Genomic DNA, 27,796 nt, shown 5'->3' with positions numbered 1-27,796 from the left:
AAATTGCAGAACAGTCATACAGTAGAATATTATACAGCAGTGAAAATGAATGAACTACAGTTCCATAAAATATGGAATCTCAAAACTGTATTGACAGAAAAAAAAACAAGTCACATAAGACTTCATGCTACATGATTTTTAATAAAACAAAAATAAAATAAATCTACAAAGAAGCTGTTAAGGCTATAAATGTGCATGATAAAGCTATTTTTAGAATAAGAGTATGAAAAACCAAGAATTTAGGAATATGGGACTTTTGGTAAGGTAGAGGGATGAGATTAAAAGCAGCTTTGATGGTTTTAGTATTATTCTAGTTCAATGTTTCTCAAAATTTTTGCCCACTATAAGAAAAACATTTTGCTTTGTGATATCTGTATACATACATAAACATAGAAAGGATCTGAGACAAAAGTTTCACAAGACAATACTTACCCTTTCTACTTACATACATGCTAATATTAATTTTCCATTCCCTTAAAAATAATTGAAGTTAGTAACCTAGTTGTAGATTTGAAATTTGAAAAATGACCATTCTAGTTCATATGTTGGATGGTAGATTAAGGTGTTCATTTTGCTATTATGCTTCAAGACTTACAAGTAAGTTAAAAATATTATTTTGTAGTGAGTACACATATAAAAATTAAAGAACAAAACAGTAGGTGTAATTTTCATCAGGCTTCATGGGCTTGTTGTAATCATGCACAATGCTGAAAGAGACCATCAAGTACAGGGTGGTTAGGCTACAGACAAATTTCTCAGGCTGATAGATTTCAAAAACATGTCTGTGAACCTAGCAAGTGGAAATGGGGGAAGAGGAGTTGGCTACTTTTTTTGTAGGTCAGAGTTTACATCAGTTTTCAAATAGTGGTATATGGGAGGCAAACATGCCAGACTTCCAAGGTCATTGCACCAGACTTCCGAAGTCACTGCTAGAACCTACATTCTTGTACAAATGCCATTCATACACCCTTATCCAAAAGGGAAAATATCAGCCAGGAGGGATAGAAATGTCACATCACTTGTCTTGGTGCAGATATTTTCAATTGATGACCAATCTTTACTATTTTTTTTTTTTGGCTTTGCTTTAAGAAGTACTCAGAAGTCCGCCCAAATAAGCACTTCCTTAACAATTATTTGCCAAGTAAGAGAGAACTACTTTGTAGATTTAGCATGTCAGCATCCACCTGCAAAAACAAGGTTTCAGCATGGCATCTGGAACAAGGTTATTAGCAAAGCCTTAACCCTCCTGGGACTGTTTCCTTGTCTGTAAGTTAAGGAGAGGAGACTAGGTCTTTTGAGATCCCTCCTTTATGCCACATCATGGCATTCAAAGTAACTGTGTGAATAGACGACAACAGAAAGAAGTTTTTTAGAGAAAAACAATACAGGGGCACCTGGGTGGCTCAGTCACTTAAGTGTCCAACTTCAGCTCAGGTCATGATCTCACTGCTCATGAGTTGGAGCCTCGCGTCGGGCTCTGTGCTGACAGCTCAGAGCCTGGAGCCTACTTCGGATTCTGGGTCTCCTTCTCTCTCTTCCCTCCCCTGCTCATACTCTCTTTCTCAAAAGTAAATAAAAGTTAAAAAAAAATTTTTAAATACATGGATGGTAGCATATGGTGTTTGTAGGAAGAGGTCCAAGGAAGCTTGGTAGAAGTAAACAGTTTTCCCTGTTCAAAGGTGTCATCTGTCAAAAGTTAACTGGCTCTGGAATAATAAAAACAGGAGGAATATGCAATAAATAAATGATTCTGATTCTGTGTTCCTATTACCTATGCGTATACAAAGCTAATGCATATACAAAGAAGATATTAAACTCCACTGAGGTGCAATCTGAACAAGAGTGAATGTCCCTAACAAAAGCCTTTTCTTCCAAAATGACATATGAACAGATGGATCTATTAACAACTGCAATGAGTTTCCAGATTACAGAGGCAAGTGGCAACTCAAGGAGGCTTTGGACAACACAATCTACTGAGAGCTGGTCTATTCTGTGTCACTGTTCTATGCACTGGGGGATGTATACAAGGAAGTCCTTTCTTGTAAGGCTTTCTATCTACTAGGGACACTCAGAATGAAGATTATCACAAAATGACAGGCAGTTTCAAGAATCTCCCTTTATATAAATGAAATGTCTCTGGGTATAAGAAGGAAAATACATGACTCACTGAAAAATGTTTTAAGCATAGGTAGATTCAGGATTCCTGAAATGTGCTAGACTTGTGGGGGAAATAAAAGAATATAAGACCTGCCCCTTGTCTTCTGGAAACCTACAGTTTAATGAGACGATGACTTTAGACAATCCATTGGAGGCATATTCCCAGTTCCCACCTGGATGAAAACCTGTATTTTTTAAAAATTACACACTTACCTCTCCCCCTGCTTCCAATCGGCTAGCATCATCTGAAGTACTGGTCAGGTTTCCAGGGTGAAGCAGAGAATCATCATCTTTGCAAGGACTGTTGACAGCTTCTAATTCATCAAAAAGAATATTGACATCCTTGGCCACTAAAACCAAAATAAAAACATTACAAGTGGGGTTAAGAATTTTGGATCTTAAAATAAATACCGAAATAGAATGTGTCTCCCTTTGGCTTCATATTTTTTTCATTGTTTCAAGAACACCTTGAATGACAGGTGTATTATTTCCTAAGAGAAAAGGAGGTCAGATGTAAAACATGTTTTATCAAACAGTGTCTTGATTAGGCAAGATTAAGGACAATGTGAAGCAAAGTAAAGTACTTCCATAATATAAATATAACTTACCTTCCATGTTAAGAGAAGGCATTATGTTTGTTTAGTTTTCCTTCATATAGTTGTTTAGCATAAAGTCCTTTCACTTAAGACTTCTAAGCACTCATTCTCTGTGTTGGAGATAACCTTTTAAAATTTTATTTTCTTTTTCATCAAAGTGTCATACAACTTGCTAAGTGAACCCATACATGTGCCAATTGCAAGATGCAGTAAGATCTGTAATTTTATTCCTTTGTTACTTCCTAAGGTCTAATAAAGAAAACCTAATACAGTAAGAAAGCATACAGATAGGTTTTCTACCTTTCTTATTTCTCTAATCATGAACTGAAATCATGAAGTTACCCATTCAGGGGCTTTCCCAAAAGATTGCTGATGCCAATACATGAAACACTATACATCAGAGTTCCAAATAAAGAATATCACATTCAAATGCATGGTGCCTTGTAGCATCCCAGAAATGACAGTTCAGCACTAGTGGCTGAAGAAATATGGTGCCAGGTCCAGGACCCTTCCTTAGCAACTCAAATGAGAGACCAATATTGAAGCTCAGTTTTTCCTTTGATGCTTTAGAAATTGCCAAGGGTTTTTAACCTGCCACAAGCTGTTGCGCAGAATAATTTGTAGGTGATATGGTACTATTACATAGCACATACAAGAGTATTCATCCTTTCATTCAAAATATTTTTAGGGATGTGCACACTGTGTTGTGCACAGAGTTGTGTGATAGCCATACCTTGATGAATAAAGGTGAGTAAACAAAACAAATAGTCAAAGAAATGTAAACTGCATTGAATGCTATAAAGAACAGAACATAGTTTGGATATAGAGAGAACAGATATCATCTATCTAGAGAGTGTGACCAGGTTCTATAGCTATATCCAAATTTGTGACTTTAGGCAATTCATTTAACTACTCAGTTTTTTTTCCTGTAAAATAAAATGGGTATGGCAATAAAATTAACATTTATTGTTTACTGTGATAGGTTGAATCATGGTCCCCAAAGGTAATCTGATACCTGAAACATGTGAATATCTTACCTTCTATGGCAAAAGGGATGCTGTAGATGTGATTAATTCAAGGATCTTAATGTGGGAGATTATTTTGGATTATATGGGAGGGCCGAAACTAATTACAAGGCAGGCACGAGGGTCAGAATCAGAGAGATGGATTGGAAGATGCTATGATGCTGGCTTTGAAAATGGGGGTAGAGCCAGGAGTCAAGGAATGCAGGTGCCCCAGAAAGTAAAGAAAGGCAAGAAAGCAGATTCTCTCCTAGAGCCTGAAGAAGGAACACAGTTTTGCTGACACCTTTATGTCTTCTGACCTCCAGAACTGTAAGATAATAATGTAAGATAATAATTTTGTGTTGTTTTAAGTCACTACATTTGTGGTAATTTGTGACAGCAACAAAAGTAAACCAATACACTTACTATAGGTTTTTAGACTCTGCAGCTCCAAAGGAAAAAAAAAACCTCATGGTCTTGTTATGCAACCAGGATTTAGGGACACCTATGTTGTGCCATGAACTCAAGGAAAGGAACAGTTTTGAAGGAACATGGTATGTCTAGTGTTGTGGAAGACATCAAGGGGAAAGGCAACTACCCTGACAACCCTACATAAAGAGACTCCTCGTCCAATTATTCTTCACCTCCTCTCACTGCTCATTTCTTCACAGCACTTATCACAATGTAATTATATTGCTTATTCATTTGTTTACCTGTATACTGAATATTTACCCTATGAGAATATAAGTCACATAAGAATAGGGAACTTGTCTGTCTCGACTGGTGTACAGAGGTCCTGGCACAGCCCTCAACGTGTATGTTTAATGATACAATGATGACCTCAAGGGGGACATAGTCTAAGGATGTCTGGGAGCCCCCTTTTCTCAAAATCCTATGGTTCTAGGACCTTTCGTGTTCATTTTTCCTAACACAATTCTTATTCACAAGCCAGGAACTCCATAGTTTCAAGTAGAGACTGATTAAATTTTCAAGTACATAGTGATTACATTTCAAGTAGATATTGATTACATTTGAACAACAGGATAAAATTATTTTAACAAAGTATAAGATTTACTTACTATTATTTAAAAAATATTTTTTAATGTTTATTTATTTTGAGAGAGAGACAAAGAGTGTGATGGGAGAGGGGCAGAGAGAGAGGGAGACACAATCCAAAGAAGACTCCCAGGCTCTGAGCTGCCAGCACAGAGCCTGATGTGGGGCTTGAACCCACAACCACAAGATCATAACCTGAGCTGAAATTGCACACTTAACCAAATGAGCCACCGTGGTGCCTCCTGCTTACTATTCTAGGCTCTACCACTCATCTGCATGAACTTGTGCTCTCATTTCCTCACTGAGGAGGCAGGTATGGAAAACTTCTTTTTCAGGATGGCTGAGAGGATTCAAGGAGATCATATACATGTTAGTCAGGGTGGCTGACTCATGGCGGATCTGCAAGAAATGTTGGTTTATCGATTTTGGACACTGGGGCCTTAAGTTACCACTTAAACCTTATCAACACAAGATGTCAAAAGAAACATTTGCAAGTTGAACTGGTTGTTATGAGGGGTAGATTGGGGTGAGGTGTGAAATAAAGGGGGAAGCTAAAGAGGACACTAAGATTCATGTCTAGGTGACTTACGGACTCACCATGGGGACAAACTCTTGAATATCCATTCATCCATCCATGAGAATTGCCCCTCTGCTTTTGCCAAAGATAAAAAATTAACAGATCATCTTCTGTCAGTATCACCTTCTGGTGTTGGCACAATCAGTTCAATAAAGCCCTCTATCTTTTGGGGTTCCCAAATGGAACCATGCTGTCACCCAGGAGATGTCTGGAGACATTTTTCATCGTCCTGGCTAAGGAGAGAGGGTGGTGCTAGCATCTAGCAGGGTAGAGGCCAGGGATGCTGCTAAACATCCTACAATGTGCAGAAGAGCCCCATAAAAAGTTGTCTAGCCCAAAATGTCAACAGTGTTGAGGTTGAAAAATTTTGTTTTATATTAAAGGACCCACTATTTGATTCTAGAGGGACCAGATAACTTGGGAAAGGGAAGAGAAGTCCTTTGTTTTTCATATTGCTGCCCAACAGTATTACTATCTGGAAGTTGTTATGGAGCTGATGTTACCTGAATGCTCAAGAGAAATAAGTATGCTGTACTACCTGATTTTTAGAGAATTAATTTATATTAAGGCACCACTATCACATGCCAGTCTCTCAAGAGCCTTAGCAGAGATTAAAAATGCTGATCCGTCAAAAAATGCTGAGCTGAACACAGGGTCAATAAGAAGACTGTAGAACATGTAGACAACTACACAGACAGAAGAAACATGTGCCCTTCATCAATATCTCACCATTGTTACTGATAGAGCAGCTTTACATGCTAAGATTTAGAAACAAAGCACAATACCCTTTGAAGCAAATTTATATAATTTCTTTAAGGAAAAAATCCCCAACTTCCAAACTTAATCAATTTTAAAAATCTATCTATTCAACAAGTACTTAGTGGATGCCTATCTTGCCTGGACACTGTGCTGGGCTAGGAACTGGGGTTCAAGCACTGAATGTACCAGCCATGGCCCCTGTCCTCACAGAGCTCACCATCTAGCCAAGGTGGCAGCTTTATCCATGGCATGGATATCACAATGATACTGTACATCCAAACAACGTTACTTTTAAAGGATCCCCTCACTTTCCTTATACTTTTTTTCCCTCAAAATAAGTTTGATAATTATCTGCTTATTAGAATTCTGCTATTAGACCCATTAAATAAAAAAGAGCCAAATGTTTTGAGAAGTCAATTAAGAATAATAAGATGAGAATGCAAAAAATTCTATTCAACCCACGTAACAGACCTACACTGCATAAACTCAGGAAGGGCTGTGTGAACAGAACTGGAAAGCTGAGTCAATATAGGTAGATACCATGCATTTGAAAAGGACGAGAGACCCAAATGACCTCTGCAAAAAGCAGGCATTCAGCCTAAAAAAAAACCACATACAGCAAAGAGTCATGTACATCAGCTACACAAAAGTCAAGAACCTTAAATTGCCTGGGAGATCAAAAATCAGAAACTTGAGTAAATCATCAAACACCATAGGAAAGAGATTTCTGTAGGCTGACTTGCTATGCTATTACAGAATAGAGGAAGAGCAGAGAAGTCAGAGGGCTAGGAGGCAGGTAGATCCTGACATTCTTTATATGATGGAAAGGCAAATTTACCTGTATAGTACTGAATCTACTCATTAAATATTTGCAATTATTTAAATATTTTTTCGGGGCGCCTGGGTGGCGCAGTCGGTTAAGCGTCCGACTTCAGCCAGGTCACGATCTCACGGTCCGTGAGTTCGAGCCCCGCGTCAGGCTCTGGGCTGATGGCTCAGAGCCTGGAGCCTGTTTCCGATTCTGTGTCTCCCTCTCTCTCTGTCCCTCCCCCGTTCATGCTCTGTCTCTCTCTGTCCCAAAAATAAATAAACGTTGAAAAAAAAAAAAAAATTTAAATATTTTTTCAATGAAAATCGTTTAGGTTATGAGCCATTATTCATTCTCTAGGGAAAAGAGACCACAAATATATTTCAAGGGCTCGAATAAAGAGCAAACAAGTTAATTACCTTCTACCATTTGCTCACCGAAGCAACATTTAAGTTAGGTGCTAGAGGTACAAACATGAACAAGAGATGAGTGGAAGAAATCAAATCAGTGTTATAAAAGCAAGGGAAATCAAACAGTGTGTCTTTTAGAGAGTCAGAAATAAATACCAAAAAATCAAATAGCTCCACTCACTGCTGTTTTAACTCTATTCCTCAAATGCAGCAGGAAAACCCCACACTGCTATGAAAGTACAGTAGTACTTTAATCTCAGTATTTTCTGATGCAGAGAAAATAAAGTGAAATTATAGGTCACTGAAGACAACATGAGAGGACTGTGTAGTGTAATCCAGGTATCTATATTTGTCCTCCAGAGCGCCAGCTCATGTTACTATTTTTGTCCCAAGTTCCAATGATTACATCTGATATTCAGAATTCTGAAGATACTGTGTATTGGCCTCAAATCCTCATCAGAAAACACGAAAAAAGGACACCTTTGGGAATTATTTAGAATGCAAAAAAAAATTGTTTAAATCTTAATTGAGGGGCGCCTGGGTGGCTCAGTTAGTTAAGCATCGAATTCGGATCAGGTCATGATCTCACAGTTTCCGAGTTCCAGCCCCACATCAGGCTCTGTGCTGACAGCTCAGAGCCTGGAGCCTGCTTCAGATTCTGTGTCTCCCTCTCTCTCTCTGCCCCTCCCCCGCCCGCATCTGTCTCTTTATCTCTCAAAAATTAATAAACATTAAAAAAAATCTTAATTTGAACATAGCTGGCTGTTTTATAAGAAGTTCACCTTCACATCTAGCCCCAGGGTCGCTTCCAGGGAAAGGCCCATGGCATCTCCACAACTGATGTAAGGACTAGCAAATAGGAGGCGCTCAATGCCCATTTCTAGATAAGTAAAAACTAGTTGTAAGGTTCTACCAATTTTTTTTTCTTATTCTAGTTCTCTTAGTGTGATTTCTTGGAATTATCTGTTTCTCTCTCAGACCCAGAAATTAAATATGAAGGAAGTGGGAAGGGAGACATACGCAAGGGCATTACAATGTATTGAGTGCCAACTGTGTATTAAGGATTTTCAGGTCTGTTTTCCCTTTTCATCCTCAAAATACTTTAAGAGAGGGACATTCTGAGAAAGAAGCCAGGCTCAGAGACACAAAGTATGGCCACACAGTAAGTGACAGAGATGAAATCCAACCCAGTTCTGACCCCCAAATCCACGATGTTTCTAGCTGGCTTCCTGTTTCTGTAGAAAGAATCCTACTGTTCTTAAATCATGTTTGGCTTTCAAGTACACAGGAGGTCCTTTAACCACCAACCAACTATCTTGCTCTAGTTCTAATATTTATCTGAATAGAGCTAGACTTTACATCTGTCACCTGACAGGTCTGACACTTTTTAAAATTTAACAAATAGATCAAATTAAATGTTTTTAAAAATTCAGAGAAACACAAGAGATTCAGTAAAACTTTGAGTACCTGAAGGTGGGATTTTAAAAACTAAACACTACTTAACATTTGTATGATACCAACAAACCTAGGACTCTGTTCATTATGCTTCAAATGAAATCTTATGGTGTTTCTAAGGCAGAGACAGCTTGGTGTACAATGAGGAGGGAAAAAAAGGCAAATTTGGAAAACTCAAAATAAATAAAGCAATTGGAAAGGACATGAATCTTCCCTTAGCTGGCTTTACTTCTTGCCAAAGGTCAGCGGTTTTCGAAGTGTGTTCCCTGGAACCCCAGGACCCTTTTGGGGAATTTCATGGAAGGGACAACGAGGAAACTGAGTGGGCAAAGCCCTACACCCTCTACCCCCAGCTACTCCCAAGAACTCAGTTACCTGTTTTATATATTGAGATTATACGTGAAAATACATGTGAGGAAGAAACAACAGATTCTACTGCTTTAAAAAGTTTATAAATCTCTACTAGTGTGTTACAGCAACAATTAAATGGCTGTGTTAACATCTCCCCAAAGAAAACCTGGGGTAAGAGAGCTGGGGTTCTAACTGTTACAGATCTGAGAGTAGGTACTTTTTTCTGCCATGGAAAGTTTACTTGAAATACTTTAAGATTAAAAATAGGTCTCTGAAAAAAGAAGTCATAAAAATTTTTAAAAATGTGTAGTCATTAAAAAAATGTCATTGGCATTTTCTGGCTCAGTAATGATGCAGTTTATATAAAACGGGGCATAGACAATAGCATGGGGTACCCACAGGGCACTCTGCAATGGGGCCAAGATCATTAACTTGTTCCTGGGACAGCATGTTTCTTATGAAGAGCTTCTCTTGCCACTACTTCATTCTAAAGAAATGGACAGACACCGTGGTTACTTCTACAACAAGGCACCTCTTAAAATCTGAGAGTGATAATGTTGAGATAATAACAGCACCTCTTAAAATCTGAGAGTGATACTTAGAGAAGAACTGAGTACCTAATTCTAGCTTTGCTCAATAGCCTTGGTTAACTTTTAGCAACTTGAAAGGAGGTCAATGATGTTCTACATTAAAGATCCTGAGTCTCCTGACCATAATTTCCCTTTCTTTGGAAAAAGCATGAGCTTTGGATTCAGACAAGCCTGGATTCAAATGCTTGTCTTCACACCTACTAGCCATTAGATTATTTAACTTATTTAAGCTTTAATATATTTCTCTTTTCAGTGAGGATAATACAAATTACCATACAGGATTATTGAGAGGAATGAGGACAAGGTAGCAGCCAACACTTGCCATGTGCCAGGCACTACATTAAGGGCTTTATGCAGATTTACTATAACTATTCCCCTTTATCAGATGTGGAAATTAAGGCAAAAAGAATTTAAGACTGAATACAATAATATAGGTAAAAAGCCAAGCGAGAGTTGCCAGGCAAGATTACATGTGCAATATATGTCAGCACCTCCCTCTTCCCCATCTTCCCCTTTGAAACAGCATGACCATACAGATTAAAAATAAAATTGGAAATCAGGGCTCAAAAAATTGGATTCAAATGACTCACTGGATGTCACTGAGAAATGACTCAGTCTCTGCAGGCACAGAAGCACAGAGGACCACCAGTGCAGGAACAGCACTGTGATTATGTGGGCACACGTGCAAGCACAGAGGGTCAGACTGTAGGATAACAATGAGCCTTCCAACCTCCAAGTTCTCATTTCAAACATTTTGCTTTTGCTCTCTTTCCCTCACAGGAATCTAATGGACTACGACACAATAATGTGCCATGGTGTGAATGCCACTCTAGAGTCCCCACAGTCTGTTATCTGTATATGCTGGGAATCAAGAAAACAAGAACCGAGGACAAAGCAGGAGAAGTGGGCAACAAAAAAGTGGGGGGAAGGAATGATCTCTAGAAAAGGATGGGCATTGATGATCATTTAAAACAAGAATTAAAAGGTTCAGTATAACCTTTGAATGGTATATATTTTTTTAATTTTTTTAACGTTTATTTATTTTTGAGACAGAGAGAGACACAGCATGAACGGGGGAGGGGCAGAGACAGAGGGAGACACAGAATTGGAAGCAAGCTCCAGGCTCTGAGCCATCAGCCCAGAGCCCGACGCAGGGCTCGAACTCGCGGACCGCGAGATCGTGACCTGAGCTGAAGTCGGACACTTAACTGACTGAGCCACCCAGGCGCCCCTGAATGGTATATTTTTTAATGGCTTTCTAATGTAATAAATTCTCATTCACAAATACACACACATATGCTTCATGGACCGCAGATCTTTAAGATGTGATTCTCAATCGAATTGCAGAGTGAAATATATTATTTTTCTAAGTGATCCTTCTCAAAAAAGTCCAGATTTTAAAAATTTGGGGACAAAAAAATCAGAATAGTTTTATTTTAGTTGATATTATTATATATACTACAGTAGGCACTAAAATCCTTTGACTACTAGGGGTTATGAATCTTACTAGACAAATTCAAGACTAAGAATTGCCCCCATGATCTTGTCATCATTACATCAAGTGAAATCTGTCTCTAAGTCCCCACCCCACTGGCCTGGTAGACAATTTCAGTTCAGCCATTGCTGACATTCCTCTACTTCACACATGTAGGACTGTAAAAGGTTACAGAGGTTTTGTAAACAGCAGAATGTTTAAAGAGACCGCTCAGTTCTCCAAGCCACACTGCTACTCATGAGCCACCCCCTTTGCAAGTCTAGAATAGAATTCATTCATTCACTCATTCATTAACAAAATTTGTTGAGTGGCTACTATACTCTATTTTCTGCTCAAGATACTAGAGATACAACAAAGAAATAGGAAGAGAAGACTGTCACCTTCCCAGAACCCTCAAAGTTCCCTGAATGCTAGAAGATCTGCTTCTTCCTCAGGCTAGAGAATCTCAGCCAAGACTGGCAGTTCTGGTGGCTCAGGTGCAGGCTCCCAGCACACAACCCAGTCATTTCCTCCCTTTCTACACACTGAAGGGAAGCCATGCTACCACTGCAGGACAATCTAAGTGAGCTGGACAGGAAATTCCTTTTCTCTGTCTCTGGGTATCTATGTGTGTTTCTGTCTCTCTTTACCAAGCTTTAGTCACTCAGAAGCCCAGGCTTTCAGAAAACAAAAGCCAGGAACTTCAGGAACACAGAACTCTGCTGAAACAAAGGATGGGGATGGGGATGGGGAACAAAAGGTTAGAATAAAGAAAGGGGAAAATAATGAAGGAAAACACACACATACACCCTTATGTCATACTGCCACATATAAATGCTTTCTTCCTAGAAAGCAATCAAGTTTTCATTTTGAAAAATAAAACAAATGTGATCTGTGACTGTTTTAATTTTTCTTGAACTTAACTGTGCACCAAAATGTTCACCAGTGCTTTAAGATTATGAGGAACATAGTGTGTGGCACATGACAGGTGAGATGGATAGATGGATGAATGGATAAAATGACTCTTTTCTTCCTTAGAAGCTGTATATCTGATATGGGGAAGCTGAGAAACTTATAGGTGGCCAGCCATTCTAAGACATCTTTTGGACAGATGAAACTATTGTTGGACAGATGTAACTATTGTTAGGGCGTAAGTACTATAGGAAAAAAAATGTAAATGTATTTTATAATGTAGAAGCATAGAGAAGAATTCTTGCATCAGGACATAACAAAGTAAGAATAATTTTTTTTAATTTTAATGTTCATTTTTGAGAGAGAGAGAGAGAGAGAGAGAGAGAGAGCGAGCGCACAAGTGAGGGAGGGGCAGAAAGAGAGGGAGAGAGACAGAGAAACCCAAGCAGGCTCCAGGCTCTGAGCTGTCAGCACAGAGCCTAACATGGGGCTCAAACCCACAAACTGCAAGATCATGACCGGAGCTGAAGTCAGAGGCTCAACCAACTGAGCCACCTAGCTGCCCCAAAATAAGAATAATTTTTTTTTAATCTGGAGTTCATTTTTCCTAATTATTTTTAGTTAATCTTTTATTTATCAGAACAAGGGCCAACATATGTTTAAACATTGACTATCAAATATTAACCATTTAGCCTTAGGGAGGTATACTCCGTTTTTTTCACCTTTAAAATGGAAAAAATAGCATCTATTACTTATAAGGTTGTTTTAAGAATAGGAAGAGATAGAATGGAAGAGCACTTACTGTATCAGGCAGCCTACCTTTGACACTCAAAACATGTTTCAAATACTCTCTCTCTCTTTTCTAGCTTGTTCTTAAAGGTCATACATGTATGTCCAAGAAATTCCAAGAAAATAATGAAATCTTTCTATCATCTCAAGAAAAATACTTGTAGGAGAGAAAGAATTTTCCTGATGTCCAAATCCTATATATTTTTACATTTTTGTAAGTTGGTCTCTTAAAGCTTCCTATAAACAATAATCTATAGTACAGTCCCTTGAAGAACCAAACTATGTATTTTTATACTTAGAAATTTCAATTAACTTGTTAAATATCTGAATCACATTTGAAATGCAGGGAGAAACTGAAGGGAGATAAAAGGTCCAAATCCCTCCTACCAGTAATGACTCAGGCCACATGGGCAGCTTCTCAAACCTACTTAGCATAAAAATTATTATTTTTTTAAGTTTATTTGAGAGAGAGAGAGAGAGAGAGGAACCAGCAGGGGAAGGGGCAGAGAGAGAGGGGGCCAGAGGATGCGAAGCAGGCTCTATAGTGACAGCAGAGAGCCTGATACAGGGCCCACAAAACACGAGATCATGACCTGAGCTGAAGTCGAAAGCTTAACAGACTGAGCCACCCAGGCGTCCCAGCATCAAACTTATTTTTTAACAAGAAAACAGATTAGTTACAAAATATTAGAAAATTCTTAAATGTATAAAAAGTTTCTTTTCATTTTAAAGTAAAATATTTCCCTTTTCTTAGTTTTACATTTAAATATTAACTACTCATAAGCCTCCACTCTTCTACTTGTTCACAGCGTTATCATATACAAATGTCTGTAGTAAAATATACTAACAAAAATTACTATAAATATAATCTCATAAACATTTAAATTTATGTAAGTTCACGCAGCCCTAAAAACTTTTAAGTTCATCTCCTGCACTTGCATAGAAGCCAACTTTTATCATTTATTAAAAATTTTTTAAAATCCTCTCAGCACTATATAATCTATCATCTTTCAAATCAGATGAAGTAATTACAGAATTTTATAACTTCCCATGAAAAAATTATTTTCTCTCCAATGTCTATTAATTGGATTTTTAATCTCTTGGGGAAATTTTTCTCTTTTATTCATTAAGCTAATATGAAGGGACTGCCCAACCAGAACAAATACTGGTCCTCTTGTATTCTTCATTAAAAATATTTCTCTTAGTACCAGCCTTATCTTCAATTTCAGGATCCTTCCCCTTGATGTGTTTAAACCCCATACTGAGCACATTCAGAAAGGAATTAAATGAAGGGTAGGAGACCCTCTATCCTCCTCTGGTCTCCAATCTTGATCATATTACCTCAACAGGTAACCTCTGCCACCCTCAGCTGTCCTACCTATGAAAGGAAAGTATTAATTATCTCAGAAGGTCAGGAGGGCAGTATAATAACAAAAGAGGATAACTGCTATGAAAATGCTTAAAGCTGCTCACTAAAAATTTAGTATAGAAATGCAGTGTCACAAAACCAAAAGTAGCAAAAAAATTATAGTGGTTCTTTCTGCAGTGCTCTTCAGATCTAACCCCTTCAAATGCGAAACTGTACAATACTATTGGATCTTAAAAGAGGAGTATCATTATCTCGAATTAGAGCTCCAATAATGAGACAAATGTTAATGATTTAGTATGTGATACTACATCATCCATCCGCAATGCTGAATCTATAACTTGAGTAAATGTATGGTTTATGATCAAATTCGTAGTGACAACTACCAAACACAAAGTAATGTAAGAAGAGTAAACCTTGATTAATCAAAATGCTTACAAGAGAGGGGTCATTCCTGGGTCACAGCCCATCATTAGAGATTCAAGATACCCGTTTTGGAGAATAAATTCCTGATTTCAGTTTATTGCATCAACATTTACTTCTTACTACTCTTACATTTGAGCAAAGGAATAATATTCTGGTTTCTCAAAGAGTTTTATTTGATTATGATTAATCAAGGAATCTAAAAATTACAATTCCTAGATATTGGTTAAATATCACAGAATACTAAATATATAGAATTTATAATTCCACTGCAGTTTTCCATCAGGCTTCTTCAAACACCCAATACTATGTGACTCAGTTTCACAAATTAAACCTAAAGTTCAGTAGCCATCTTTTCTGGTCTCAAAATTATCTTACACAGTATCTCTTTTAAGACATTTTTTTAAAGCATGGCATCTAAGTTTCTAGTTTTATTATCCCTCCCAAGTATTAGAATAGTTTCTCCTTTCATGGTCAAATTAAAATTTGAGTTAAACTTACTTTCTTGTATTGCATTAAGAATCTCTGAAAAGTCCACATCACTCTTTGGGCCGTCAGGTAGTATTTGCATATCCAGCTGGTAGCCTTGCAAATCCACACCTCCTTCTAGAGAAATGAAAGATATTCATGGAGTTCGCACTGGTTATCAGAGAGCCCAGCATTAGGGTCCCAAGGAGAGGCAACGTCAAAATCTAAAATGAACAGCCAGCTGGTTTGCCAGTGATCCTCCCTCTTGGAAAAATTACTTAAAAAAAAAATGAGAAACATTACCAGCCATTTGATCCTTATGGGACCAAAAAGGTTTAACTGTATTTCCAATGTAAAAAATAAGGCAATTACTTTTTTTAAAATACCACACACTTCATAGTATTTACTGATAATTTCCTAGGTGAAGAATGAAACATGTTAGCCTCCACCCAAGGACATTTAAAATTATTTTTAGCTTCACATGGCTCAAAAGTGACATTCAACACAAATACTTTATAGCATCTTCTCTAAAATTATAATACATTCTTAGAAAAGGGTTTAATATTCTTGATATCACAGGAAAAAAGATATCATTTTCCCCCTTACAGTTGGGCTTCCCTACTACATCACTTATTTTTCAGTTATACCAGAATGCTTTTATTTATTCTATGAAATAATTAAACCTCTTGTACTAGATTTGCCTGATGCATTTTTGGTGTGTTCTAAAGAAAGAGGGTTATTTATGCCGCTCCACATACCTATAGAACATTTAAAGAAGTCAAGGAAACCAAGATATCAAAAAGTAGCTTAATTACTACTAACAAACCTTTAAATCCTTCTTAAAATAATTACAAATAACATCTCCAATTTGAGGAGTCTGGTAGGGTTAAAAGCCAGTGCTAAAAGGAAAAGATAGCCTGATGAACAGAGTAGGCCATGCCCTAGCTTCCAATACTTTTGTAAAAATAATTATTTCATAAGCCCAGAAATTATTCTTAGCCTTCAATAAATTTGTTATGTCCCTAAAACTCAAAAAGAATATGACATAGTCATGATTGCACAGGGACACTCATTCTAGGAGGGACAAGGACATAAGTAACTTAACATAATAGAAGGTGAGCTTTAGAAGGGCAGGAACTTTTATCTGCATGCTATCACTCGGTACTTAGAACAGTGCTTAGCACAGAGTAGGCCCTCAACAAATGTAGGTTGAATGAATGACTAAGGCTGTGTGGTAGTTATGAAACATAAAAGCCATAGAGCTACAAGGCAAGCTATAAGCTCAGATACTAGAGTCCTACAACTGAGCATTCAAATTCTTTTTAGGAAACACTGAATCTCTCTAAATCTTGGTTTCCTCATCTATAAGATAGGGGTGATATTAATAACAATCTCACAGAATAGCCATGAGGACTAGATGAGATAATGCATGAAAAGCTCTTAGCTGTCAAACAGTCAGTGCTCAGTAAATTGGAAGTCATTACTATTATCATCCTTAATAATGTTTCAAAGGAACACTGACATTTGTATAGAACTATCTAGCTATGAATAATGAGAAGCCACAAGTCCATTTTTTGTGATACCAGCATGCATTTCAGTGACTGTCAAGCACTGTAGACACAGTGAACTTCTTAAATGCATGCATGCGGTTGCCTTACTGAAGTTGAGACTAAGCTTCCAAACAGGAATTAAAATGGGTTATTTGGTTTATTTCCACCAAGTTCAGCCACTATGAATAAGGAGAAGTTCTGATGCTTTTCAACCTCTACTAAGTCCTTTGTTCTGTTCAATAACCAAAGACCTTATAATAACAATGATAAAAAATAAAGAACAAGAATATTCACTACTGCCTCTAGGCTGGCTCTGGGCTATGTGTTTGTTCATCTCATTTAGTCTTTACCTTTGAAAAGAAGGTGCAGTGAGAAGTAACTTGCCCAATGTCACACAGCTACTAAGTTGTAAAGATGCAATACCGATCCATGCTCATAACTACCATTCTTTAATAGCCCCTATATCAAAGCAGTTACAAATATAGGCTGTCAGAAATAAGAAAACTGGATTTGCCAACAGTCCCATGTTCTAGAACTTCAGACCAAGATAAATACCACTGCATAACCTAAAAAGCAAAGGACTTGCTAGACTAATCAATAGAAGCCCAACTTATTTACCTTTGTTTGCCTTAGTCAGAAGCTCATAAATTCATGTGGAAGTAGTTTTGACTAATAGCCACAAATTTTAATAACTAAAGTTACACAAATTTTTAATATTTTTTTTTGTTAAAGAACAGTATAGGAGTATAAGAAGTCACAGAAGCAGCAATATAAAGGGGGCATTCAGGTCATTAACGTCTCTTTAAAGAACATTTAATGCTTAAGGTAAAATTAAAATGTGAGGAAAATGAATACAGAGATACAGATAAATAGATTTGTCTCAAGTATATTTAAAAAAACACCCTTTTATATAACTAGAAAAAAAAGAAAGAAATTAGTCCAAATGGGTACACAGGTTATATCTCACCTATAACATTATGGGTATATTTTGTTTTATTCTTTATCTTCTCTATTTTTTTATAATAAACAAAATACTTTTATAATTTTAAAGTCATTAAAAGATTCAGATTGTGTCAGTAGAGAACATTAAATATTTAGAATTCAGGATTCAAGTCTTAAAGACTATAGATGTTAAACCAGTAAGGGAATAATTTAATATAAAATTTTCTAAATTAATTCAATTCTTTAAATGTATACGTTAAAGAGCTCAAAATTGTAGGATGCAGCATTCTCTTCATGGAAAACCTTAAGATCACATTTAGAATCCTTAACATTTAAGGTATCTTTCTTCATCTGCTCTAGAAGAAATAAAAAATATACTTTCATAAAGTGTAATAACATAAGGGTCTGGAACTTCTGACAGAAAGTCATTCATTAAAGTCCAACATGACAAAGTAGGGCTTTTGCAAACTTTCCTAAATAGAAAGTGATCACTTGTGCAAGGACATTTTCAATAAATCCTTCAAAGTGACAATCTTCACCTTTAGCACATACTGTCAACAGAACAAGACTAAATTACTTCAATACAAAACATTCTATGTCTACTTTGAATGTCTGGTATTTATTTATTGTTAGTCCTATAGCTTCAATGTGTTCTTTAAAATGTTGAGAATCATATCTTCTGTAGTCAAAGAGGCCTCTGACTTGAGTCAAAACACAAAGGTCTTTTTTCAGAGGCAAGATGGTGAAAATGTCATGGTTTCAAACTGATCAAGTTTTAAAATAAAATATAACCCCCATTGTTGTTGACAGTAACTGACATGCAAACCAAATGTAATCCCAACGAAACTAAACCAGTAAGTTACATTAAAGAGGGAAGCTGAAAACTTTCCTAAAGATGTGGAGAACATAATGCACAATTTTAAAAATCAAAAATAGCCACAAAATTCATGTGATCTCCAATTTTGCCTTGAGATTCTCTCACACTTGATTGATTATACTCAAATCTTAATTATGATTCTGCAGTGTGAGAGTAAAGTTGAAAGTAGTTTCAATAAAAAGTAACCTTGACAGCAGTGCTTACACTTAATAAAAGATCTTCAGCTGGGCAAACAATAGGTTAAAAATTCATTTTAGATTTATAACTAGCTTACACAGATTTAGCTAAATGCTTACATACAAAAGGAACCAAAAAAACAAAGCTCTAAATAGGAGTCTCAATTGGCAAAGATATCAATGCCTCTCCCATTCCATCTCTGTCTATAGAAATCCTTTTCTACTTCTAAGCCCCATCCTAAATACTCTGCTTCAGAAAACATTTCTTGATCCTAATAAGCAAACACCACTTTCTACTATTTCTATTTTGAACTTTTATGGCTACCTATATTTTATCTTTTCTGTGGTACAGTTTTCTAACAAAAATAAGGTAGGTAAAGTACCTAGCACAGTATAGAGTAGACACAGACATGTGAGCTCTCATTTCTCCCCATCTAGGTTTTTTCTTCATCTCTAGCACTCTCAACTAGACTGTAACATGATGGAGGCCCGATAACAAACTTTACTCACTTTTATCTCCTAGAGAATCTAAAACAAGGCCTTGAACATTTTAATTGCTCAATTAATGCTCTTATACTGCAATTTCACATTACTAGTAACAGTGGATACAGACTAAGAAAACATCCCAGTTTTCTTTCCTCGTCCATAATTTTAAGGCATCTTGACAGGTTATCTATAGATAACTATGAAAGACATGTTCTAGATCATACATTTACTTTTTGTGAATCTTCTCAAATTTTGTCAAATAATAAAGAAAATGCTGAGGTACCAAAATCTTAAAGCTTATAATGAAAGTCAAGAGTTGCCAAACTTACCCCTTTCTCAATCCAAACCTATCCCCTGAGTACTCTCTCAAGAGTTTGTTTTTACTTCTTTTGCCTATTTATGTGCAGGTGTTCCATTGTTTCTTGATCCATTTTATTTATTACTTATTATTTCCTGCTATGATGTAAGACAATATAAGTTATATTACTGCCACTTCCCTTTGTCCTCCACCCTCCCATCAAATCACTATTCTTAGTTATTCTGTTACATTTAATAATATATTATATAATATATAATAATATTCTGTTATAGTTTAATAATTTTAAATGACTTAAAATTCAATTTCTTGTTCAACCGAATTCAGACAGATCTTATATTTGCAAATTAGCACAAAATGGTACAAAAAAGCAGATTCTGACATTACATTGATCTGGATTTGAATTTCGTTTATATGTGACCCTGAGACATTTTATTTAATGTCATTATTTTGAGCCTCATTTTTCTCATTTATAAAATGGAAAAGATGAAATTTTTGGAGGCTCCATTGAAAATTATGGACAATTATTTATATATATATGCAAATATGGCTCATGGTGTTAGATCACCAGGTGAGTATCTATTTTCTATGTTTTATCTAATTTTATATGGCATATTCCTTCTCTGGAAAATGAAGGCCAATTCCAGGTTTAGGGTATAGACTAAATAAAAACAGTGCCTTAAAAAAATTCTGTAACTTGGACTTGGATTATTTATTTCACATTGAAAGAGAAATAAAGAGAAGTATGACAAGTCAAATCTTACCTTCCCCATGCAACACAAAAGAATGGGGGACTCTGTAAAGTAGGCCAGAGGGGACAAATGGTATTTTCTGTGATTTCCTCATAATTAATGATGCTAGATGTGAGCATCTGTCTACATTTTACTTATATTCTGTAAATAAAAATTGGTAGTTCCTGTCCTGAGAGGCATTTTTTTTTTAATTTTTTTTTAACATTTTTATTTATTTTTGAGACAGAGAGAGACAGAGCATGAACGGGGGGAGGGCCAGAGAGAGAGGGAGACACAGAATCGGAAGCAGGCTCCAGGTTCTGAGCTGTCAGCACAGAGCCTGATGCGGGGCTCGAACTCACGGACTGTGAGATCGTGACCCGAGCGAAGTCGGACGCTCAACTGACTGAGCCACCCAGGTGCCCCCTGAGAGGCATTTTTTAATACAAATTGTCAAATGCAATATTTTTACAATATAGGAAGCAGTGATATACCAAAATTTTATATAAATATCTAAAATAAATCCTCATATGTAATATTTTTGGATTTAATAGGCTGCAAAAATACCCCTTTTTGTAATTGAGAGTTTGTTTTCAATTCCTCATAGTGAATTCAGTGTTTCTATGACAATGTTAAGATGAAGAATGGTATTAAGGAGAGGGAGCAGTACATTCTGTCTTCTTTACAAACTTTTCCTGCATCAAGCCAGTGTTCAAAATGTATCTTTTAAGAAGGAAGAAAATGATTTCAGTTCTTCTCAAGGATCTGAAGTCGGAAACCCTAGATTCACATGTGGGATATTCCGCGGGCTCTAGAAAAACTTTCCATCTCCGTGTCTTACCTTCATTTATGGTGCTTACCAAAATCTATTTAATGTGCCACAAGCTAAAAAGATTTTACAATAGAGGATGCTTCATAAGTACTATTGTGAAAAGACACACAGATCACACTCTTTCATATTAGTGTTTCATAACGATAAATCTAGTAATATTGGAAGATTATTCTCTTCCAAAAGAAAGCTCAGCATTGTATTAATAGGAATAAACAGACTGATTCACCCATACCAGTCACTAGCTAAAGATATTCTTTCAAATGTTTAACATTGAGTAGTTCTAAGGACTCAATTCTGGACTGGATCCTGACTGGAAAATCACATTTAGCTAATAGCGGGTAGAAGTTTCTCAGGTCTAAAATGGAAATAATAATCCCAGTGCTTTAGCCAATAATGGCTGACTTTCAACAAAACTGTTTCCATGTTTCTCAGGACTGGCAAGACTGTGATCTCCTAAATTATAATGCATCCTTGCACTAGCAGTTCCAAAGAGAGTTTGGAAACCAGAGCTGCAAAGCTACAAAGCAGGAAAGATTTGTGAGTTCTGTAGGCAGGGCTTCTTGGTGGGTGGGCAGGGGGCTCTTGCAATATCCTAGCTGGTGAGTTCTGTTGCTATGATGACAGGCATTCTTTAGAGGAAGAGAAGACAGTATTTAGGATTAGGAGGGGTTGCAGAATAGAAAACATGAGACCTTCAGCATTACTATAATGTTGTTTACTTTCTTGCATGATAAATCTATAGATGGGCTTGAGATGAACGTATGAAAGAGTATGGCCTTGCAAGACAGCAAGCTTCATGAGCGCTAGGGTTCTGCCTATCTTGTACATGACTCTTACCTCTAACTTAGGAAATTAAGCAGAATGGAAGCTTACTATTAACTACCTACCACAATTATGGGCTCAGGTAACTAGTTATAGTTGTATGATCTTTAGTTAAATTATTATTTAAATCTCTCCAAGCTTCTTAAATATAAAATTGTTTCAAATAACCTCAGGCAGAAGATACAGTTTTATACTGCACAAAACACAATCTTTGTTCCAGAAATTAGTCATTTTGTTTTCCCTGGGGCTGCCTTTTCTGTAGCTTTTCTTCACTCACTTTGTGTGTTCAACTGGTTGTGAAAAGACTTCAGAAAATTCTCTCTACATGCATCATATAAGTCAAAATATGTGCATATGTCTCTAAGCAAAGGGAAACAAAAATGCAAATATCTAAGGGAAGAATTTGGTACATATTTTTAGAAAACACAATTCTGTTACTCAGCAAATGAGAGCAAGGAACACAGATACCAATGCCCAAAATAGCTTGTTTTCCTAAGCACCCCCTGTTTACTAAACTCACATCACACATCACAAAAAAAAAAAAAACACTTAAAAAGGAAGAGATTCAAATGAAGGATAATTAGTGTTATTTCCAAATCCCACCACTGACTGTTCTGAAAGATACCACATTCACCTTCAATTCAATGAGAAATAAAACAGAAGTCCAAAGTAACTCTTAGAAATTTTTTACCACATAATTTCAAAGCCATGTGGAAGATCTTATCTTCCAGTCACACCCAAAATCCATTTCACAAATAAAACAAATATGTAATTTCACCCAAGCTTCAGATCTACTCAAGGAGAGCAGCCAGGTTCCTCAGGTTCAGTAAAAAAGTTTCGGCCACAATTCTCAATTTTTTCTTTCCAGATAAGGTGATGAGAAAAACACCAAAATTTAACACTCAAGTAATCCTCATCTTCAAGGGGAAAAAAGTGGCACAGTTTAAAACACACACACACACACACACACACACACACACACACACACACACACACACTCTCATAAGAAATACAAGACGTAGGTTTTAGTCAGGGTGCATCAATTATTAATTTTGTACTTTAGGACAAGAAATTTCATTTCCTGACCCATAGTAAAATCAGGATAATTCCACCTCATAGACTGCTAAAAGAACTTAGCAAGATGTAGGAGAAATATTTATGAAAGCCCTTTGGAAGCAATGGAACATCATCAAATGTGAGGTAGTGGTATCATGATTATTATTGTTGTAAAGAATGGCCATCCATTTGCTTTTTCCTTATTTTTTTCTCTAAGGAATGAGCTGAATCTTGACTTTCATCTTGGCAGAACTAGAGACAAATCAGCCTTAGTGTGGCTTCTTAAGAAAGATATAAGTCTAGGGGCACCTGGGTGGCTGTCGGTTAAGCATCCGACTATTGATTTTGGCTCAGGTCATGATCTCATGTTTGTGAGTTTGAGCCCAGCTTCAGCTCTGCACTGACAGAGATGCATTAACAAATTTTAATAATAAATAAAGACACAAGTCTTTCTTGGCTGTCCATTTTTAAATCTCTCCCTACTTGCTCCTTGTCTCTCCCTGTCCCTTTCACTGTAGCTCCTGGTAAACATGAAAGGCAATATTAAGTTCAATCTGTTCCCTAATTTGAGACCAGACCTTGACATGAGGGCCAGAAAGTAATCACTAAAACTCAGGGCAATGGTTATGTGTTTTATAATATTGGAACTAGAAAAGGGGAGGATAAAAAAAACCAAGTGTAATGCAGAGTACAACAAAAAAGAAGTTAAAAAGTAGAGCATCACTTAGATAAGTTTCCAATGGAATCCTACTGGTCCCTTTTTCAGTAAGTTCTTCTTACATCAAGGTTTTAACTATTACAGGTCTTTTAATTTAAATTTTCCAAGACTTTGCTACGCTAACTTGCTAGAAATATATAGCCACCAAGTTGTTTGAAGAAGAAGGTAACATCACACACTGAATGACAAAATCAAACTACCTGATTTGGAATCTTGCCTCTACCATTTACTGGCTGTATGTTCTTGGGCAAATTACTTAACCTTTTCTGTGCCCCAGCCATAAAATAAGGATAACAGCAAGAGAATATTAGGGGAATTAAATGAGATAAGGAATTCAAGCAGTTTAACAGTTCTTGAGGTTGAGAATATGATACAGTGCTTAATAAATTATAGCTATAATTTGATTTATGTCAAACATTTAACACCTCTGTATACAGACAGAACTACAGACATTCTAGATCACTGGAAACAACAAAACCCTAAAGTTCCTCTCGTGTGAAATTGACTTGTCCCAGCATTTAGATACCATGTGTACATAATCATGCATAAAGGGCTGCTCAGGTTTTAAAAGATAAAAGAAACTGTGTTAGAAATTATTTGGAAAACCATGAAACGTATCAGCAAAAAAATCATTTCACAAATTCTAAAAGAGAATATAGGACATATAATGGGATCAATAATATTTCTCTGGGACAGTATGATAGGCCTAACAGATTAAGGGAAGGCAATAAAAATATTTCAGATTGCAGAAGGCTTCTAATTCTATTTTATATGGCATAATCATTAAACTGGGATAATGTGATCTATACTCACACCAAGCTTTATGGTTTCAAATTCAAAAGATTGCAATCAATGCTTCAGTTTACTCTACTCTTGACCCTTAAATTATAGTCCCAAGCCTCGTGCCATTTAATACTTCTATTATTTGCCTATAAAGGGGAATAGAAAATAACATGCATTAATTATGAGTGGCTGAAAGATAAGGTCAAAATAAAATCAACACACAAGAACAACATCTGAAACAATCAGAAGGAAAGTGAAACCACACAATACAAGATAGAGGTAAAGGGCTCCTGTGTCAGTACAGCACAGTGAGAAGCTGTCTTACTGATATTCATTCCAGCATGAGTTAACTGGAAAACTGCTCTATGGTAGAGTGACCGAGCAAGAGAGGGTTCTGGGACATATTCATTTTCAGGCTTCTGAACTGTGACTGTGATGGTGAGAACAAAAGTGATCACTACCATTTATTACTGAGCACCTACTATGTGCCAAAAATCATATTGAACATTTTACATTAATGAATTTATTAACTTGTCCTAACAGTGCTACATAGAGTTGCCAGATATAGTGCATAAAAATACAGGGCGCCCATTTATATTTGAATTCAAATAACAGCTAGTAATTTTTTATTATAAGTGTACTCCATGCAATATTTGGGGCACACACCAAAAAGTTTTGCTGTTTATCTGAAATTGCTATGAGTCCTGTATTTCATCTGGCAACCCTAAGGCCATGAAATAGGTATTAATATCCTGGTGAGAAACCTGAGATTCACAGAAATTAAGTCATTTGCCCAAGTCTGCATAGCTGTCAGGTAACATATCTGGGTTCAAAATCTCCAACAACAAAGCTTGAATTCATAACCAGTATAATGCACTGTCTCTTTTATTATGCTCTTTCCTATATAGGAATGGCCATCCATCCATCCTCCTGTTGATATTCTAATTGACCTTCAAAGTCCAATTTGTAGATTATATGCCTTGTGAATCCTTCTTAGATTTTTCCAAATAAGAATATTCCTATAACTTTACTTTTATTTTGTTCCAGCCCTTAAAACAGTTAGGCTTCTATTACAGCAGGTTACATACAGGTCCCTGTAGTGGACATTCTTCTATGTGCATCTCTCTTTTCTAACATCACCTCTATTTCCTTTTGGGACAGTGTCTTTCCCTTACTACATGTAGCCCAGGTGGGAGGAGAAATCAAGGGGTCCTACAATCCTATTATAAAAGCTGAAGGGGGAAGTCTCCTTCTGTCCTATCCTTTCTTTCATCACCACCTCTCAACCAAGGAAAAGGTGCATGGCCAATAAGACTGTCTCTCCCAAGTCTTGAAAACTAAGACAAATGGTAATAAAAACTATAAATAACTAAGACAGATGGTAAGGGTACATTTATTTCAGATAATTAAGTAATTTATTTCTTGGTTTCTGTTCCTTTTCCAAGGCTGGTTTGTATAGGCTTTCCATCCATATCTTCCAGATTTAAATTCCTTCTTTGCTTGGATTAAATAGTTTCAGTTGTTTATAACCAAAGAACCCTGACTGATTGTTTCTTTGAACATGAGTGTAAGCTCCCTAAGGTCCATGTGTAATAGAGTTCTACACCATTCCAGTCCCAAGGAGTTATCTTCCAAATACATATTTGTATATAGTAGGCACTCAGAAATGCTTATAAACTCAAAGGGGGATAAATTAACTGAAATTGTTCAGAGCTGATAGCACAGAAGATCTACAAGGCTCTCTTGTTTTTTTCTTTTTGTACTTCACAACCAGTCTGAGTGAGCTTTTGGAAAGCACTTTGAGAATTGTGATTAACTTTGTAAAAAGTGGATGAATCACTTGATAGGCCTCAATAGTACTAAAATGTCCATGATTCTTCTAAAATCTATGACTTGCTAGAAATAAGTTTGAGAGCTCTTCTATTATCTCTCAACAGAGAGCTAGGATGCATTACTGCTAAGTACACTAAAAATAAAAGGATGTAACTGAAGTCACATCTATCTTGCAGAATAGGAGTTTTAAATATATGTATTTGGGTTTTTAATTATAACTTATTTAATATAATTTTAATTATAATTCTATGCTAAAGAATTGGCCTTATTTATATTTTCTACCATTATCCAATGCAAGTAGGGTTCAATATCTATGATAAAATTATGGATAAACATAGTGATGTGTTCTTAAGGTGATATCAGTGACATGAGATATGCTAAATTATCCCACACTGACATTACACCATTAGCAAATAATACTTCTTTAAATTTTTATTAATTTCAGCATAGGATGTCAAGTAAACACTGACTCAACTCTACCTGGGTCAGAGATGAACAAATATTCTATGTAATTCTGGGCACTGTAAATTCAAAGAGGCAGAAGTGGGTAGAATGGTAAACAATCTTAACACCGTATCATTGAAGGAAGAACTGAAGAAAGTAGGAAATGTTTCAGTTGGCAAATAGCTCAAGATGAGTTTTTAAACAACTAAAGGAACATCATTTGAAAGAATTTAGATTTATCCTGTGTAACTTCAGAATGCAAACCTATACCCAGGGGGTGGAATAGATTTCAACAAACAGCAAATAATCATTTAGTAAAACCTTCTCTGAATTATGGAGAATACAAAGATAAATTGAATACAGTTCCTGCATTCCAAGAGAACTATGAAGTCTAAAAAACATACTGACTTTGATAAGGCTTCCAAATTGTGTGAAGTACTGGAAAGTGGGAGGTCAATTCTGACTAGTGAGATGTAGGAAGACTTTTGAGAGAATGTGGTATTGGGTTACATTTTGAGTAATGATAAGGGCTGGATAGAGATTTACTGGGGAAAGGGGCATTTCAAAAAGTGACATGAGCTTATCTGAGAAACAGTGAAGAGCTGTAGATGGTTAAAATAGAATAAGACAGGTTATGGAGTACAAAAGATAAGCCAGAAAAACTGGGAGAGGTTAAATTGCAGAGGGCTTGAAAAACTGGACTCACAAGGTTGCGCTTTCTTCTGGACAGCCATAAAGATTATTAAGTAGAGGAGGGATATTATTAATGGTCTTATTTGGAGGAAAACTTTCGATGGTCCAGAAAAATAATTAAAGAAAGTTGTGGAAGGCAATTCCCCAACATCCAAAACCCTTCCATTGGGCCCTCCATAGTTCTCCTCCTATCATCAGTCTTTTCTCAGAATGTTCCCTTCATTATCTTGTTCTTATGAAAGTCTGGCTCTTCCACAGGCCACTGCTTCCTTGTGGCTCTTTCCTATGGTACTCTTTTTCTCCTACAGTCCTCACACCAATGGACCTGGAGGGGAGGAAATA

At 36.5% G+C, this 27,796-nt stretch overlaps 1 protein-coding gene across 1 annotated transcript in view; it reads right to left on the bottom strand.

Moving 5' to 3' along the window:
* The window catches only part of ANO4 (anoctamin 4), a 395,457-nt gene that overhangs the window by 198,398 nt on the left and 169,263 nt on the right, over positions 1-27,796 (bottom strand). The window contains exons 3-4 of the mRNA XM_042993008.1: positions 15,229-15,333; positions 2,371-2,507 (exon numbers count right to left, since the gene is read on the bottom strand). Of these exons, the coding sequence (XP_042848942.1) occupies positions 2,371-2,507; positions 15,229-15,333 (242 nt within the window). The remainder of the gene's footprint in view (positions 1-2,370; positions 2,508-15,228; positions 15,334-27,796) is intronic.

The sequence above is a fragment of the Panthera tigris genome, chromosome B4, assembly GCF_018350195.1.
Source record: "Panthera tigris isolate Pti1 chromosome B4, P.tigris_Pti1_mat1.1, whole genome shotgun sequence".
NCBI lineage: Eukaryota > Metazoa > Chordata > Mammalia > Carnivora > Felidae > Panthera > Panthera tigris.
Note: the sequence above shows the minus strand (reverse complement) of the source record. Positions and strands in the feature narration are given on the sequence as shown.